We start from the raw sequence: 18,619 nt of genomic DNA on the forward strand, positions 1-18,619 counted from the left end.
AAATTTCTGTCCCTAAGCAAAGTGGTTGTTAGGTGAAACATCATGTGACTGCACCACTTAGTGATGGTAGTTCCTGGTTGTGGTCATTAGGCGAGGACCTCACACTTCTGTCCTATGCGAACTGCTGGCTCCATCCCACTGCCTACTCCGGTGAGCTCCCTTCAGTGGATGAGGCTCCGCCACCCTGCTGCGCTCACCTCCACTTCAACTCCCCCCAGCTGCCTGTCTCCCCGCCATCTTTGCCCTTTTGATCGCTCTGCACTGCACCACCACTGTTACCCTGCCACTCCCCACCCCCAGCTGACCTTCACCATCCTCTTCCTCCCACTGCTGAAGTGTGCCTGGCCGAGGCAGGTGCTGGCACTTCACAAGATAGGTGGGTGAGGGGAGTTGAAGCACATGCTGCAGCTGTACATGTGGGCTGGCTTCCAAGCGCCCAAATTTTGATCACGTGACTGCTAGAGTGCTACAATGGCTGTAACTTTGAGGACTGGTTGTAACAGCGTTTGTTCAGCACCGTCGTAACTTCGAACGGTTGCTGAAAGAATGGTTGTTAAGTGAGGACTACCTGTAAAATTAGCTGAAGGCTTATGGCATTTTAGAAACTAACAATACACTATTACGTCAGTTTTAGGATTATTTATTTAATATGTCTTATACTGACTCCCATTAAAAGAAGTTTTGAAACAGTTTACTATTAAATGTTACAAAATAGATTAAAATGAATAATGAAACATCCATTAAAGCATTTTATAAAATAAAATACAAAATAAAGCAAGTAAGATAAACGTTAAAGCAATATCAAACTAAAAATGTTAAAAAGTGCTTTACAGTCTGTTTCATCAGATCTATGGTATATGTGAGAATATAGTCCATTAGTCTCAGTTGGCTGGCTATGAAAAGCCTGAATCTCTCAAGCCTACCAGCCGCACTGTGTTATATAGCACCTTCTGAACTGCTATTATTTTCAGAACTTACAAACCCTCTCAAACTGTGCAGCTCCCACTTGTCTGTCATCTTCCAGTGCTTCCTTAGCAAATTTGGTTCCACTAAAATAGATTCCACCAAACAAGGTACCTAAACCTGGATGGTTGCAGTATTATTTAGGACCATTAGAATAATTATGCTTTTTATCTCTATCTTCAATTGTACATTTATTAGTGTTCCTAAAAAATAACTTGTAGAATGGATTCAGAAACAAAACTTTAATCCTTTTAATGTATGCATGGTAATGTCAATAGATGGCACTGTGTTTCTTCTAGTTAAACTAGTGTTTTAATAGAGATGTAGGTACATTTTTGTGTATATTCTATATGCATTAAAGAAATTTAAATAAGTAAAAATATTTCCAATTTTAATAGATATTATGTAATGGTAGATTTCATTCTTTTCTTGTGTAGCTTCTGAAGCAATTTCTTATTTCTCTCTAATGCACTTGATAATAGCTTAGAATAAATATAAAATTTGAAATATCAAATTTATAAACTTGAGTTATTTAGTCAATAATTTGGTCAGTTTTGTGAATATAAGTAATTATTAAAACAGTCTGAGCTAACTAATGCTTGGAGAACAGTTTTCCTAATTTCCATAATTTTGGTATTCTGTATATGCCATAGACATTTGTAGTTTTGTTCTTAATATAATACCTGGTATGAACTTCAGTTGTGGGACGCAGTGGCGCTGCGGGTTAAACCGCTGAGCTGTCGATCGGAAGGTCGGCGGTTCGAAACCGCGCGGCGGGGTGAGCTCCCGTTGCTCGTCCCAGCTCCTGCTCACCTAGTGGTTCGAAAACATGCAAATGTGAGTAGATCAATAGGTACCGCTTCGGCGGGAAGGTAACGGCGTTCCGAGTCATCATGCTGGCCACATGACCCGGAAGTGTCTATGACAACGCCGGCTCCAAGGCTTAGAAACGGAGATGAGCACCGCCCCCTAGAGTCGGATTCGACTGGACTTTACGTCAAGGGAAACCTTTACCTTTACCTATGAACTTCAGTTAGAAATTAAATATTGCTGAATTCCTTAGAAAGTTAGAAAGTTTAATTGCTGTGAATACTTTTCTTTGAGAACACGAAAGAGAGGTTTTAATTGAGAGTTTACATAAAATCCTGGTTTGCTACATCTTGGTTGTAACAGGCAGGGGGTGATGGTGGGGATCTGGGGAAGATGGGATAGATGTTTGAAATTGATCCTGCCTTCTAGTTACCAGCACTTAGCTCTGGTGCCAGGTCGCAGGATTCTTGGTGGCCATGACCTCTGGCTGACCTCTACCAAACACCAGTTGGATCTATAATAAAGCTGCCTCATTATTCTGGATGAGGCAGCTGACCTAGCATATATTACAAAGACCTGGAGGGGCCTTCTGGAGGTGTTCCCATTTTGGAAATGTGCCTCTCTGGGTTTCAAGTGTGGCACGAAGCCACGAAGCCAGGGCCAGTAGGGTGGGGTAGCTGTTATCCAGGAAACCTTAATGGCTTTCAGAGGCACTGTGCTATGGGTGAGATCCTGTAGTTGGGCCCTAGGGATCAGTTGGGTTTGTTGCTGTTGTATCAGCCTCTGTGCTGCTCAGGATATCCCTGTCTGAGCTGTTTGACATCACTAAGTTGGCAGTGGAGTCTCAGAGGCTTTTAGTATTTATGAGGATTATTCTAGGCATCCATCAGATAAAGTTCTGTGGGTCCTTTCAGAGTAGACACCAAGTGGGCAAGTACATGTGAGTTAACTGAGACGTAGTCTTATCCTGCCTGGGCTTTTGATCCTGAAACTCCTGAGGAAGTGAACAGGATCCTTGGAACTACTAACCTGGCCATCTATGGTGTGTCCTTGAGTAAGAGGGTAGTTCTGCCATCCTGGAAGGAGGCAGTTGTATACCCCCTCCTTTGCAAAAAAGAAAAAAAAAGAAAAAATTTCACAATTCAATTCACTTTTAATCTACACAATCCATATTTTACAGTGTTTACAACAGAAGAGTGATAGGCCAGCAGCTGAGAAGCAGCGAGTAAAAATTCCCACCACCATGATCTCTTGTGGAGCCCCAAGGTTCTGTGGTGCCCCAATTGAAAAAGGGTGCTCTAGAAATTTATTCACCTATTTAGCCTGCCCGAGAATCTAGGTTCATGGATACAAGGAAGTGATCTATCCATGACTGTTGGAAATGTCCCTAGTATCAGATCACATCTCCTCTGCTCCCAAGTAAAGGCTAGGCCTGTGTGGGTGTATATGGGATGGGCCAGTTTTGACTCATGATAAGCCATAGTCGTCATAGCAGCCATGAATTCCCAAGCCATCTCTGCCCTTGGAGAGGGGAAGTTGAAATAACCCAGAATCAATAGCCTAGTGAATCCACAGTCACAGCCTCAGTGAGATCTTGTAGCCTGGAAAGGGATGTTGCTGTGGATCTGGGAAGGACATTTCAATAGTAGCCCCTCCAAATTGTTCCTCTGGCCCAAGCCTCACAATCATGACCCAACTCCCAGTCATCTGTGGAACAGTGCTCCTTATAACTGCCTGGGTAGAGAATAGTCATCCTACCTCACCTACCTCAGGATCAAGAGTGATGCGTTGCCCAAAACCCAGCTGAACAGATCTCGGAAAGGTGTACTCTCTCTTCCTCATCCAGCCAAATGTCTGTGCTAAGTGCCAGGCCTATCTTCTCATCTACAGTTGTGGATGAACCTGAGGTACCCAACAGTCTGGATGCTTGGCTTATGCGTGGAGATTGTGGGGCTAGAAGTAGGGATTGACAATTAGTTCCCATTTTTTTCCCTCGGAATGGCTGGTCCTTCATCTCCTACCAGAGTTCCCCAGTATTGTCCCCTTCTCTCCATCTCTGTCCCTCAAGCTACTAGCTCCTCTCAACAAAAAGCCAGGTAGTGCTGCTTAATAACTACCCCACCCAAATCCAAATTATACCCTCCTTCATCTGGCAGTTATATTCCAACCCTGCATGCTTCTGTTCATCTCCCACCTCCACCCCCTCAACCCTCTTACTCCAGGGACTGGACCTTCCTCAGCCTCCAACTTTCAGAAAGCAAAGCTGTTCTTTCCTTTTCTTTACCAGCCATTCTTTGCTGTCTCACCAGCCAGTCTACAACCCCATGCCACTGGATCAGGCTAAGCCTGATTTCATTTGGTTAGCTTCAGTAGATCTGCTACACAGCTGATTTAATTGGCCTGCTTGCAGATTCCTAGCTTCACAGTGCAATTCAGCTCCTGACTCTTCTACTCTACTTTGCCCGGTATCCTCTGTCTCTTTCTCTTTCTCTTCTCATTTTTCTTTCCTTCTCTTCTTCCATTTGCTGTAGTTCTTTCCTCCACTTTCTCCTTCTCTCTTTTTTCTGTTTCCTTACAATCCAGATGGAATGGTGACCACTCTTTCTCTATTTTTATTTTTCTGGCTGTTTTTCAGCACCCCCCCTCCTTTCTAATTTTGCAGCCTACATCTTTTCTAACAAAATCCCTAGTTATGTTGCAAATTTTACACCGATTGGTATTGATAATTTCTACAAGTACAAATACAAATGGCTAAAATATACGTGGATGTCAGCAGACCTTGTTTTTTTAAATGCAGCTGTATAGCAATCGCATATAAAGGGCTTTGTGTCTCTTATCCCTCCATCCACATTTACACCTTTTTATACATCCCCCTCAACTAAATGTATTTTTGGTTTGGAACCTAATTTAGAAGAAAGTTTGGTCTAGTGGTTATGGCAACAGGCTAGAATCCAGGAGACTGTGAGTTCTAGTGCCACCTTAGGCATGAAAGTCAGCTGGGTGACCTTGGGCCAGTCACTCTCTCTCAGCCCAACTCAGCTCACAGGGTGGTTGCTGTGGGGAAAATAGGAGGAGGAAGGAGTATTCGGTATGTTCACCACCTTGAGTTATTTATAAAAATAATTAAGGCGGGATAAAAATTAAATTAAGATATTGGATGCTCTTTTGCTTTTACAATGGGACCATTTCCCTTGCTTTCGGTAAGTTTGGGGGTGGGATCTACATTTAACAATACAAGCCATCATCTCTTGTTTGGGTCTGAATTACAATCTTCATAAATAATTTTCCCAAACTTTCCTCCTGCCTCCCCCCCCCCCTTTGTGTGTTTTGGTAATAGATCCTCTTTCGTGGCATGGAAATATCCAGCGCAAGGCAATTCAGTGACCGACATGGGTTACTTCAGCTTTTTGTTTTCAACTCTTACAGGTAATCTGTACAAATTTACTTTCATCTTAATGTTGCTGGAATATTTTGAGGACAAATTTTGCATAAAATATATTTACTAGTTGACTTCACTTGGATTTAGTTCTCTGTCCTATGTTTTCTATTGTGTTTTATTTCCATTAGCCTGGCTGATAAATATATGCTTAATACTTTCAAATGTACAGCCACGTTTGTTCTTCCATTTATGAAGTTCCTGTACTTTTTAAGGTGTTGACCAGTCTCAGAATAAACTGCAGTAGAGTTAAAAGGTTAGAAGTTTTCTGAAACTCCCCAAATAATTGCCATGAACATAGCTTGCTGGATCAATCTTAACAAAAGAAAAACGGCTAGCTAGACCATTAAAGTATTTTTAGCAGCTTATGAGAGGAGTTGAATGACTAGTAAATTATTTCTGCAGATCTGAATATTATAATCAAAACCTTTATCATTATCCAAATTTTACCAGCATCTGTTCAGTCTTGGCTCTTTTTTAATATGACAACTTTCCGTACAGGTGGTCCCTGCTTAATGACCACTCGTTCAGTGACCTTTCAGACTTGCAAATGGTGATGAATTAATGGTACTTACAACCGGTCCTTGGAGTTCTGGCATTGCAGTGTCCCTGAGGTCACATGATAAATCTAGATAAAGAAGACCCAGTTAATTGAACAAACATTATACCTGTTCATTTATTGAGCAAAATGATCCAAAGCTACATATTTGTGTGTGGCAAAAGTACGTGAACTTTGCTTTCACTAACTGGTGTGCCCCTCCTCGGCAACAGTAACTGCTGCCATTCCAAAACATTAACTTTCTTCTGCGTTAACCATTCTTTGGTTGTATGACTTACGTGTTTTTGGTGGTGGTTTTGCTGCAGGACCCACGTTCTCTTGAGCTTCAGTTCATCGAAGGATACCCTGACATTTTCCTGTAGAATTTGTTGATACAATTCATAATTCATAATTCCTTCAATGATGGCAAGCTGTCTTGGTCTGGAGGCAGCAAAGCAGGCCCAAACCATGATAGTGCCACCACCATGTTCCACAGATGGGATAAGGTTTTTATGCTGGGATGCAATGTTTGCCTTTCGCCAAACATAACACTTTTTATTCAAGCCTAGAAGTTCTATTTTGGTCTCCTCTTTCCACAGAACTTTATTCCAGTAGCCTTCTGGCTTATCTACATAGTCTTTCATGAACTGTAGACAGGCAGCAATGGAGAATAGTAGCTTTCTCCTTCAACCCTGCCGTGTACGCCATTGTTGTTCAGTGTTCTCCTGATGGTGGTCTGATGAACACTGACATTCGCCAATGCAAGAGAGGCCTTAGTTCCTTAGATGTTACCCTCAGTTCAGGTTCAAACGTTCTTTGAGGTCTCCTGGGATCTTACACACCTTCCTTGTAGTGTGATCTTGGTTGGTTGACCACTCCTGGTGAGAGTAACAATGGTGTTCTAACTAATTGTTAGAGTAACTAATTGTTACTTCATTTATACACGATCCTGCCCAACAGTGGACTAGTGGAGTCCAAACTCTTTGGAAATAGTTTTGTAAACTTTTTCAGCTTGGTGAGCATCAACAGCTGTTTTTTGGAGGTCCTCAGAAATCTCCTTTGTTCAAGCCGTGACACACTTCCATATAACTGCGTTGTGAAGTTCAGACGTTGATAGTGAATACCCAAAATTCTGTTCTTTAAATGCAGGACCTCCCACACTACTACTATTACTATTACTAATACTATCCCATTGATTGAAACATCTGACCCTTAATTTCCCCTTTAAATGAACTGTTAACCCTAGAGGTTCACATAGTTTTGCCACATGCAAATATGTAGCTTTGGATTATTTTCCTCAATGAATAAATGAACAAGTATAATGTTTTTGAGTCATTTGTTTAATTGTGTTCTCTTTATCTAGTTTTAGGACTTGTGTGGAGGACGGATCATGTTTTAAGTCATATTTATGCAGAAATATTGAAAATTCAAAAGGGTTCGCAAACCTTTAAGCACTACATAACCTTTAGTTATCTATTAATGTGAAGTGAAACATGCAATGTTGAATTTCTATTTTATTTATAACAACTGTAGAGAAAAATAATAGTTGTTCAGTTTGAATGTGCTCCTAATAGGATTCTTTATCATCCTTTTCAGGCTTTTCCAGAGAAGAGTTGAGTAACCTTCAGAGCATTAGGGGAAAACCACATATAAACCAAACACTGCTCTCCCCTGTCCAACTCTATTTAACGGATTTGGAACAGTTTTCATATCACTGGACTATGGCAGAGGTAAAGCCTTCTGCACTGAAAGAGTATTACTGCTTTTAATTTATCCTAAAATGAAATGTTTGTGGGCATACTGTTGGTGAGGAAATACGATGTTTGATGAATGTGAAATGTAACTTAAGATGCATTAATTGCAGTTATCATATAAATAATTTCCTCATAGTCTCTTAACACTTGAGCAGGCCTGTGCCATTACAGTCAGGTGTACAAGAGAATTCCTAGAGATTGTTTATGCAGCTCCTAAAAGCCATGGATTCAGTCCCCAGAGTCTTCTAAAACTTACTGTCAACTTGTAATGCTTAATGTGACAGACATGGGATTCCAGGATAGGGATGGTATTGAGTCAGCCCTGCTTTGGTGACAGTTGAGTTAGAGAACAGTGACTGAGGTGTGAGCTGAACTTGGTTTGGTGGGTGAACTGATTTTTAGTTGTCTACAATTTTCTGTGGAATCTTAATTTTATTTTATTCACCTCCCTCTTTGTTTATATGTGTGAGGAATGAAGGATGTTTCCTTGAAAGGAAGATAGTGAGATGCCTCAGTCGAGATGATCTCCAGTTAGGGATGGGGAGGAATTGGAATGAGGAGACATCCATAAGATAAATAATTGTGAACCATAATCCTGTCTGGTCCCTCATTCCTGTATCATGTACTTGCTTATATAGCTCAGAAAAAATAATGAACACAAATCCAAACCTATCCAGGCCAACAGAAGACCTGTAAGATGGGCGGTGATATAAATTTAAATAAATAAATAAAATAAAATAAAGTATTTGTTCTGTAAATATCATGTTAAAGTAATCATTAGAATGTAATCAGTGAACTTTTAAAATATTTTACATTTGTTATTAGCAAATACCTGATGAACAAGTGCAGATGTATATCCATGTGGTTTCAAATATAACCAGGTGTTGGGTTTCAGATATAACCAGATGTTAGGTTTATGAAGTTAACCTGTTGGATCATACCTACTCTGGCAATGCTACTAACAAGACTCAAATCACAATATCAGGGTCATACAGCTGCTTATTTCCAATGTGATTCAAGTAGTAATATGTTAGCAGTACCTAGCTTCATCCTACATAGTAAGCAATGGCCAGTCTCTAAGTAAAAGAATAAATAAACTCAAAACTGAGATTGGAAATTACAGTATCTAAAATGAGCAAGGAAACATTTGAATTTTCCAGGATACAGATGTCAAACTGACTAAGACTAAGTTCAGAACACAGCTAGAGATGGAACACTATTTCATGTAGGATAAATGGAAACAAAGGCTTCTTGTCACGTAGTAACCAGTGTAAGGATGTATATATTGCACCCAATAATTCTTGTCAATGGCCAATATTAATATGTAATCATCAACATCAGAATCTATATTTGAGTTTTCTCTATGCTCCTTACAGTGCTTGCTTTGTGATCATATTGTGGATTGACATGTAAATCCTCAGAGTTATGCATGTTCATTATTCCTTTCTCTGGATACTACTGCATACGTTTGATGTTAGTCAAAAATTGTGATTTTTTTTAAAAAAAACTTTATTTCATCGTATAATAACAAAGTACAAAAACAACATATTAAACTTACAAAATTACATACTTATATTACACACATCTAACACAGACTAAAAAAAAATCAAACATAACAAAAGTATGGTTTCCGGCTATCGTGAATGTGACTATATCTCTAACTATAGTATCCTAATCTTTTATCTTTATTTTATCTATCTACCCCTATTTCTATTTAACTAATCATCTAATCTATAAAACAGTCATTGCATCATCTTTTTCCATTTTAATAATGTAATCAAGAAATGGTTGCCATGTTTTCGTAAATTCAGCCAAACTTTTATCCTTCATCAAGTCTGTCAATTTTGCCATTTGGGCTAAGTCTATTATATTGTGTGGACCATAACAAATTGTGGCAAGTTCTTAGCGGTATGGGGATACCAAGTCATCTTGTATGCCTCCTGAAGAATCTGTATAACGACCAAGTAGCAACAGTAAGAACAGACCACGGAACAATGGACTGGTTTAAGATTGGGAAAGGAGTACGGCAAGGTTGTATACTCTCACCCTACCTATTCAACTTGTACGCAGAACACATCATGCGACATGCTGGGCTTGAGGAATCCAAGGCTGGAGTTAAAATCACTGGAGGAAACATTAACAATCTCAGATATGCAGATGATACCACTTTGATGGCTGAAAGTGAAGAGGAACTGAGGAGCCTTATGATGAAGGTGAAAGAAGAAAGTGCAAAAGCTGGTTTGCAGCTAAACCTCAAAAAAACCAAGATTATGGCAACCAGCCTGATTGATAACTGGCAAATAGAGGGAGAAAACGTAGAAGCAGTGAAAGACTTTGTATTTCTAGGTGCGAAGATTACTGCAGATGCTGACTGCAGTCAGGAAATCAGAAGATGTTTAATCCTTGGGAGAAGAGCGATGACAAATCTCAATAAAATAGTTAAGAGCAGAGACATCACGCTGACAACAAAGGTCCACATTGTTAAAGCAATGGTGTTCCCTATGGTAACATATGGCTGCGAGAGCTGGACCATAAGGAAGGCTGAGAGAAGGAAGATCGATGCTTTGGAACTGTGGTGTTGGAGGAAAATTCTGAGAGTTCCCTGGACTGCAAGAAGATCAAACCAGTCCATCCTCCAGGAAATCAAGCCAGACTGCTCACTTGAGGGAATGATATTAAAGGCCAAACTGAAATACTTTGGCCACATAATGAGAAGACAGGACACCCTGGAGAAGATGCTGATGCTAGGGAAAGTGGAAGGCAAAAGGAAGAGGGGCCGACCAAGGGCAAGATGGATAGATGATATTCTAGAGGTGACGGACTCGTCCCTGGGGGAGCTGGGGGTGTTGACGACTGACAGGAAGCTCTGGCGTGGGCTGGTCCATGAAGTCACGAAGAGTCGGAAGCGACTGAACGAATAAACAACAACAAACTATTATTTTGATTATCCACTCTTGTATCGTCGGTATGTGTTCTTCTTTCCACCGTTGAGCACATAAGGTTCTTGCAGCTGTAATCATATATAATAAAAGTTTTCCATGACTCTTTTCTAAATCTTCTTCCATTAATTCCAATAGGTACAGTTCTGGTCTTTTTTGTTATTTTTGCTTTCAAAATTTCTTGAGTAACCTTATGAACCAGATTCCAGAATTTCTTAGCCTTCTTGCAAGTCCACCATAGGTGATAGAATGTTCCTTTCTCTTGCAAACATTTCCAACAAGTGTTTGAAGTACTTTTGTACATTCTCGGTAATTTATCCGGTGTTATATACCAGCGATACATCATTTTGTAAAAGTTTTCTTTTAAATTATAATTCAATGTAAATTTTAAACCCCTGGTCCACATTCTTTCCCATTGATCCAACATAATATTGTAACCAAATTTTTTCGCCCATTTAATCATACAATCTTTAACTTGCTCATCTTCCAATTTTATTTGTAATAACAATTTATATAATTTTGATCATTCAGATATGCTTGGTTCTCCAACCATGTTGTTTCCTTTACAAATTTATACTTCTTTTTATCTAATTTAAACTGCTCCACTAGTTGTATATAAGTAAACCAATGACATATATGTCCTTCTATTTCTAGTTCTTCCCTTGTCTTGATTATACAGTTGCCTTCTTCGTATTTTAATAAGTCCTTGTATCTTAACCATCTTATTCTTTCTGCACTTTCCCTTCTTACAAAAGCTTCATCTATTTTTTCCAGTGAAATTTCTTGCTTTTCGTATAAGTTTGAGAAAAAATTGTGAAATGCTTTTTTAATTTTCTTATTATCTATTAGATCTATATTGTGTTCCTGAATTTTGGTAATCATTTTTTTCTCTTTATCCTTCCTTATTTTGTATGCCATCTTCCTGTTTTGTTAGCATATTCAATTTTTTGTTTGTTTGCCATATTTCAATTTTAATTCGATTTCATTTACTGTTAACAACTTCACTTGTTGTTGTAATAATTTAATTTGATGTATTATTCTGTTATCTGAGGGGTTTCCCTGTAGTTCCTGTTCCTTTGTTTTAATTTGGTCTAAAAATGTTTGTAATTTTTGTTGATATTTGTTCTTTAAAACTCGATTTACATGGGTAAGAACCCCTCTTATATATGCTTTACTAGTGTCCCATACAATTCCAATGTCAAGTTCGTTATTTAAATTGATCTCAAAAAATTCTTTTAGCTTTTTTTTATTCTTCTACTACTTCCTTTTTCAAAATGGCTTCATTCAATCACCACCTATAGCTTCTGGAACTTAACTTTATTATTATACTAACTGGATTATGATCTGAGAAAGTTTTTGGTAGAATATTTACTTTAATGATTTTATTTGCCAAATTTAATGAAATCCAAATCATGTCTATTCTATATAGAGAATGATTTGAGTCTTTCTGAATAAAAAGTATAATCTCTTGCTAATCCATTCTTATGTCTCCAGGAGTCCACAAGTGTCAAATTTTCCATTAAATCCAAGGAAGATTTGGGGAGTTTCCCCTGTTTACATTTGATTTGTTGCTCTGAACTTCTATCTATTGTTGGTTCAATAACCCCATTCCAATCCCCTATCATACACCAACTGTTATAAGAGAAAGCTGATAATTCATCTAATAGTTTCTTATAGAAGTTATTTTTATTATCATTTGGAGCATATATGCCGACTAGTATCATTTTAGATTCTTGTGTTTCTATTTCAAATGTTATATATCTACCATTGGCATCTGCAAGTAACAAATTAGGTTTTAAATAGGGTTTTACATAACCATTTTGCTAATGAGGAGTCATTGTATTAAATTCTATAAATGCATTCAGGTTTCCCATTGCTTTCTGAAGAACTTTAGTTCTGAAAGACAGGTTGCTGTCTCACTGAGAAGCATGGAGGAAAAGGCAGGGGGGAACCCTGGTAAGGTATTTCAAAATGCAAATCTGTTGAAAGACATACAGTGAGTATGATGTGTAATCTGTATGGGATAATATAAGCTATTGAAGAAAATGAGGTAGTAGGAAGAGCCTGTGAAACTAAATTTGGTTGTTTTGCTGTGCTTTTTATTGTCAAGCATTAGTACGGAGTAATTCATATTCCTTTTCAAGTTTTCCAAAGGACTGACTTGGGTGGCATTCATCCTCTAGCATCTAGAGATTTGTCTCCGAGGTAAACTGTCTTCGTATATATGGATCTCAATATTGTTGCTGTTTTGCTGTCCTGTAGGCCTTTGATTTATGTTATTGTGTTTAGGGAGAGGATTGTGTATTGATCCTAGCACTGTCTGGCTGTTTAGTGGAGCTATGGCGGTTACTTCTATCTGAGCTTTCCTAACATGTCTCTAAATCTCAGCTACTTGTATCTATTATTCCTGTTTGTACAGTTGACAGGTGCTGTGAGCAATTTGTAAACTGGTAAGATTTTGGGTCTGGGATTATCCCCTCTTCAGCAGCAAGCTTCCCACAGAAATGCTCCCCTAATTGTAGTGAGCTTATATGAAAGCCTTATTATGATGAAGAAGTGTTTGCCTGTCGTTGCTATTTTAAAAGCTTCTCCTGGGGAGTTCAAGAGGAAGTGCCAGGGATGGAAGAGGAGGAGGGTCCTCTGAGCAGCCATAGAGCAGCTGAAGAACCTCCAAGGCATGGATTTTGTTTTTCCTTAGCTACATAGCTACGTAGTCCAGATGGTTTGCCAGTTATGTTTTCTTTCCTTTGCTTTGCGTTATATCAAAGGTATCTTTGAGTACTCTTGAATCACCAAAAGGTACAGCCACTCAGCTCATAAACTCTATCGGAAGTGTTACTGTTCAAATTTACTGATACAGGAAAAAGCACTCTCTTAGATTTTTTATTTTTATATAAAAGAATTGTCTAGTTAAACTCTTAAAATTACCATTGGTCGCTACTTTTGTATTAATAGTAGGTAATCACGGGTATTTGCTTATTTATTAATTAAATGTATATACTGCTGAATGTTATGTTGTCTTTGAAGGTTATGTTTAATTTTCAACATTTAGTTAGTCCAAAAAGAATAGGACTGGTATTACAGGGATTCTATTGATTATCCCTTATTTCAGGGGTTATGAGACATAGATTTTACCGGGAACCAATAAAATGAACCTAAAAGGCACTTTTGAATAGATTTGGAGTTTGTGATCAGAACAGAGGTGTGGAGAGTGTCATTGCATGAGTAGGTTACTTGCATAATATTGGAAATCACTCTTTTCCTGTTGATAACTGCACAGATTTGTCCTAGAGAAAGTTGGTAGTCAGTTTTGTAGAACAACAATATGAGCAGATGTGAAACTGGAAAATTAAAGCAGAATCTGGCCAAGCAAGAATTTTCCTAATATGTAATAACCATTTTTTGTATAAGTGTCTTAAGCAGTCATGCAGCTTACAGTTTTTAAGTGACATTCAGTGTGATATAAAATCAAGTATGCTAAACTTTCTGAACAATTTTGCTGTTAAAATAGGTGGTGAGCCAATGCCTGTCCACTATTCCTTCACGAAGTCAGTGCATTGATATTGTACAAAGTGGAATTTGTAAATATCTGGTAGGTACCAATTTGCAATAAATTCATTGTTCATTATATCATTTTTATTATGATGTGTCCCTAGCTGACGGTTGAATTACAACCATTTAATTTGGTGTGTGGTATGTGAATTTTTAAACATGGTATATGAATATGTATATGTGTATTTATTTATTTGAAATGTTACATTCTTTGCAGTTTCTTTTGTGGCCCTAGAAAACTATGATTGCTTGTCTATAATAGTACGGTTTATATTTCAGACTATGAGACCATTTTTCTACTGCTAGCTGGGCCAAGAATAAAACGTCTTTTCAAACAGAAAAATTCCTGTCAGTGGGTCTGACGCAATACCATAGGATAACTCTTACCAGAGCAAGATTCGAGCAGTTAGATTCTATGGTCAAATACGGACGATTCCACCAAGTGCCATATTTTGAGAGGACATGTGTTTGTGGAGCACCTGAAATAAGAAGGGCTCAGTACCTACAGACACTACTTGACAGAACCATATATTGGGACTGTAACAAACTACTACGTTACTTCCTTCAGGGCACATATACATATGTAGTCACTAGAACTGCTAAGTTTATAGTCAGGGCTGTCCAATTGAGAACACATTTTATAGAACATACTGGGGTGGCATGCAAAGGTGATGAATTCCCCTAAACACATATTGTTTTTGTATTTTATTAATCATCTTATTATAAGCCTCTGCATTATCTTATGGTCTTTTATCTTACTCTTTTATCTCTATTTCACTCTACTGTATTTTATCTTATTTTATCTCACTCTCGTCTATTTTATCTTAATTTACTGTATCTTACCTGCCTTGTGTTACTGTATTTTATTGTGGCTGATGCCCAATTTTTTGATATGGTCAATTGACTAATTAATAAAATTAAAGTTACACTACTGCTAGCTGTTGTAGAAATGTATACGTATTATGGTGAAATTCTTAACATAATGCTTATTTTTAAAATGTAAACCTGTTTTTTTGGTAAATATAGTGAGGTGACTAATGCCAAACAGACTAAAGCAGATTTAAATATAACAATGTAACCATGAGTCTAAACGAATCCTTCGTTATTAACAGCAGCAAGGATTTCAATCCATCAGTCAGCTAATATAAAGACTTTCCCAAAAAGCCATGTCAGTGAGAAGTAGTAAAACATGTAATGCTAGCACCCAGTGGGCCTCCCTTGGTAGAACGTTCTGCGACAATTATGCTATTAAAATGGGAGGAAAAGCCCTGTGATCAATTGTCCACCTGTATTAAACTTGACAAGATAGACAGGTCTTTGTGTGCCCCATCTTGCGGCAGGTGCTGTAACTAGCTCAGACCTTCTTTTTTGATATTACTATGATAAATTCCTTTCCTGCCCACTCCATCTTCAGATGACTGAGAACACATGAGGTTACCTTGAAGTGCATTGAAGTGCCCTTCAAGGTGGACCTGACAGTTCCACTCCAGCAAGCAGTTCTCAAGGTTGTTCCAGGCACTCACCTGGAACATTTTTATTTCACCATGAATACTGAGCCATGTACCTTACATTTACTGTGTATAATGGGTGTACTGGGATTTGAGTAATAAAGTATAAATGAAGTAATAATAAAGGCTAACTTTCAGCTGAAATCAGTTCATGTTACTAAAGGGAAGAGGGGTTGGCCAAAGAAATTAAGCCCTATCTTCTTGCCAGTAGAGGTACAGGTAGTTCTCAACTTGTTCAGTGACTGTTTGAAATTAAGTGGTGCTGAACAAAGGGACTTAAAACTGGTCCTCGATGTTACGACCGTTGCAGCGCCCCCACAGTCATGTGATGGCGATCTGGGCACTTGGCAACCCATTCACCTTGCCAAGCACCCTGTGATCATGTGATTGCCATTTGCAACCTTCCCTGCTGGCTTCTCCAGAAAGTCAGTGGGGAAGCTGGCAGAGAAGGCTGCAAGTTGCTGGTGTAAGTCTCCCTCACCTGCGCACCCTCCCCAGCCCCTCTGCAGTTGCACTGGCCACTCACACACCCCGTGTGCCCTTCCCAACCCGCATCGCTGCCCCGTGCACCCTTCCCAACCCGTGCGGCGCCTCTTGCACACCCCCTCACACCCCCTGCTTGCACACCCACTTGCCTGTCTGCCGGCCTGGGACTTGCAATTTCCTGCTGGCTTCCCCACTGACTTTGGTTGTGGGAAGCCGGCAGGAAGTTGCCTCACCTAACAACCATGGGATTCAGTTAATGACGGCAACCGGGACTGCAGAAGTTGCCGCTGCTAAGTGATGTGGTTGTGCATTATGACCGTATTGCTTAGTGATGGAAATTCTGATCCCAACTGTTGTTGAGGTCTACCTGTAGAGTTAAATCTTTCCTAATGGAACCATCTTGGTGACCAGAAGAGCACTTCAGAGTGAATTTAAGCACTGTTTGATGTTTTGCATAGCCTTAACCCCTACAAAAAAAATTGCTCTGCATCTTAAATCTGCAATTGCAGTTTAAATTTGCTAGACAAGATTATGTTGGAAATATGTTGGTTATTGCTGAATAATGAGTTTTCTACTAATGTGTCTAAATCTCCAAAAGATACAATGTAAAATACAACAGCTTAAAGGGCAATTGAAATTATTACTGAATTAGAATTCTTCTCTTAGAAATATAAGACACAAACAAAACTTTTGTGCTAAAAGGTTGTGTGAAAGGTTAGGTTTATTCTGAAATTATTTGTCTCCTAGGTAGGACTGACTGTAGTACCTGATAGCACTGCTGGTGCTGTTTTGTGCGCTATTAGTAAACTACTGGATCAAGCATATCTCCTTAATGAAAATATCTCCAGGTTCCTAGCTTCTTTGTGTTATAGCCTTCTCTACCTTCTCTTAACAATAGAGAGAGAGGATACGGAACACTTACAGAAGAGGTAAGTTTTTTAATTTTAGACTTCATTCTTAAAATACTGGCACTTTCAAAGTGTGTGTATGCATGTGTGCTAGTATATGTACTTAAGCTTGTTTATTGTGGTTGAAGACTAGGTCAGTTGTACTCTGGCAGTAGTCACCTTAGTCTTTGACTTTGAATTTCTGGTGAGGATTTGTATTTCCTTTTCTAAGGTGCTGGTACTTTTAGTTAACCATGCTGTGCTAGTTCTAAAAGTAATGCTACATTTCTGAAATTTATTTTAGTGTAATTTTTTCTTTTGGGAAGTTTAATTTAACTTCAGTCCTGTCCTGGAAATTTAAACGTAGGCAAGGCTTTTATGTGTTTTAATTTAGTAATGATCAATACATAATATATTCCATGATTAGCTGTGTGGCAAAAAGCTCACCTTTCCCATTTTTAACCATTGCTGTAGGCAAAATAACTGAATCTTTAAAAAACTAAATTAGTAATAAATTGTCAGCCCCTTGGAGACTGTGCAAATAAATTACAGGTAGTCCTCACATAACAACCACATTAGGGACCAGAAGAATTAAGTGAGTCACCATGTGACAGGACCTGATTTTACGACCATTTTTACAATGGTCAGTAAGCAAATCATAGTTCATTAAATGAATCACCATGGTTGTTAAGCAAATCCAGCTTTCCCAATGAACGTTTTTTGCTGGAAACTGGCAAAAAAGGTCACAAATCATGATCATGTAACCACAGGATGCTGCAACTGGTTGTAAATGCGAGCTGGCTGCCAAGTGCCTGAATTGCAATCACGTGCCTGTGTAAGTACAGGTCAGAAGGCACTTTTCTGGGGATCGTAACTTTGGACCATCATTAAGCAAACAGTCGTTAAGCGAGGACTACCTGTATATCTATGAATTATTGATACTTATGTATTTATTAATATGGCTGCCTATCTCATTTACATGTGACTCTGGGTGGCGTACTCAGTTAAAACACAAGTAATACTTGTGTTACTTGCCTTGTTTGAAGTTACTCCTTTCTTATGATAAATCTTTAGCTAAACTTGTGCACATCTGATTTTCCCTTTCCCTCATCTCTGTTTCAGGGATATACTGTGGAGTTCCTGTATCTCAATTCTAAGCACCTCCCCTAACATCTTGAGGCTGATGTTGCAGAGTCTTCAAGTGAGCCGAGTCTCTCGGGATGAATTGCCTGTCCTTGCTCAGCTTCTTCGTTTGCTAATGCAACATGGACAACTTCGGGCTCATATGATGACCAATGAGCTCCTGGTGAAACAGATTGTCAAAGATATCATGGTAAGGAGCCTATTCTCAGTCACTGGCTGCTCAAGCTACATTGTAGTGTCATGGAAATGTGGAAACACGGCTAGTTTTCCTCACGGTCTCTGGTGATCTTTTCAAACAAGGGATCACCAGAGATGCGGAAAGAAATTGGCCCATTAGTCATTAAAGTATAAAGAGTCAGTGTCTTATACAAGAATGATAGTGGGCTTTCTCCAAAAATAATTCCCATTCTAACCCCCAACTTAACAGGTTTTCTGCAGCCAAACTTAGGAAAAAGCATTATGCTATCTTAGCCTTACTCCTTGCTAGTTTGGAATTAAGGCAGAGCTGTATGTGAGCCTACACTTTTTAAAAGGTTTATTTTGAATATCACATGGGTCTCTTCCTTTTAAAAGGGGACATATTCTAAATTTCTTTTCTCCACT

At 38.8% G+C, this 18,619-nt stretch overlaps 1 protein-coding gene across 4 annotated transcripts in view; it reads left to right on the forward strand.

Annotated features, from left to right (window-relative positions):
- Nucleotides 1-18,619, forward strand: part of TEX10 (testis expressed 10) — a 47,922-nt gene that overhangs the window by 26,173 nt on the left and 3,130 nt on the right. For all 4 annotated transcript variants that reach the window (XM_063304252.1, XM_063304254.1, XM_063304256.1 and 1 more), the window contains exons 10-14: nt 5,111-5,199; nt 7,344-7,477; nt 13,952-14,032; nt 16,734-16,915; nt 17,996-18,206. In XM_063304252.1, the coding sequence (XP_063160322.1) occupies nt 5,111-5,199; nt 7,344-7,477; nt 13,952-14,032; nt 16,734-16,915; nt 17,996-18,206 (697 nt within the window). The remainder of the gene's footprint in view (nt 1-5,110; nt 5,200-7,343; nt 7,478-13,951; nt 14,033-16,733; nt 16,916-17,995; nt 18,207-18,619) is intronic.

The sequence above is a fragment of the Candoia aspera genome, chromosome 4 (assembly GCF_035149785.1).
Source record: "Candoia aspera isolate rCanAsp1 chromosome 4, rCanAsp1.hap2, whole genome shotgun sequence".
Taxonomy (NCBI): domain Eukaryota; kingdom Metazoa; phylum Chordata; class Lepidosauria; order Squamata; family Boidae; genus Candoia; species Candoia aspera.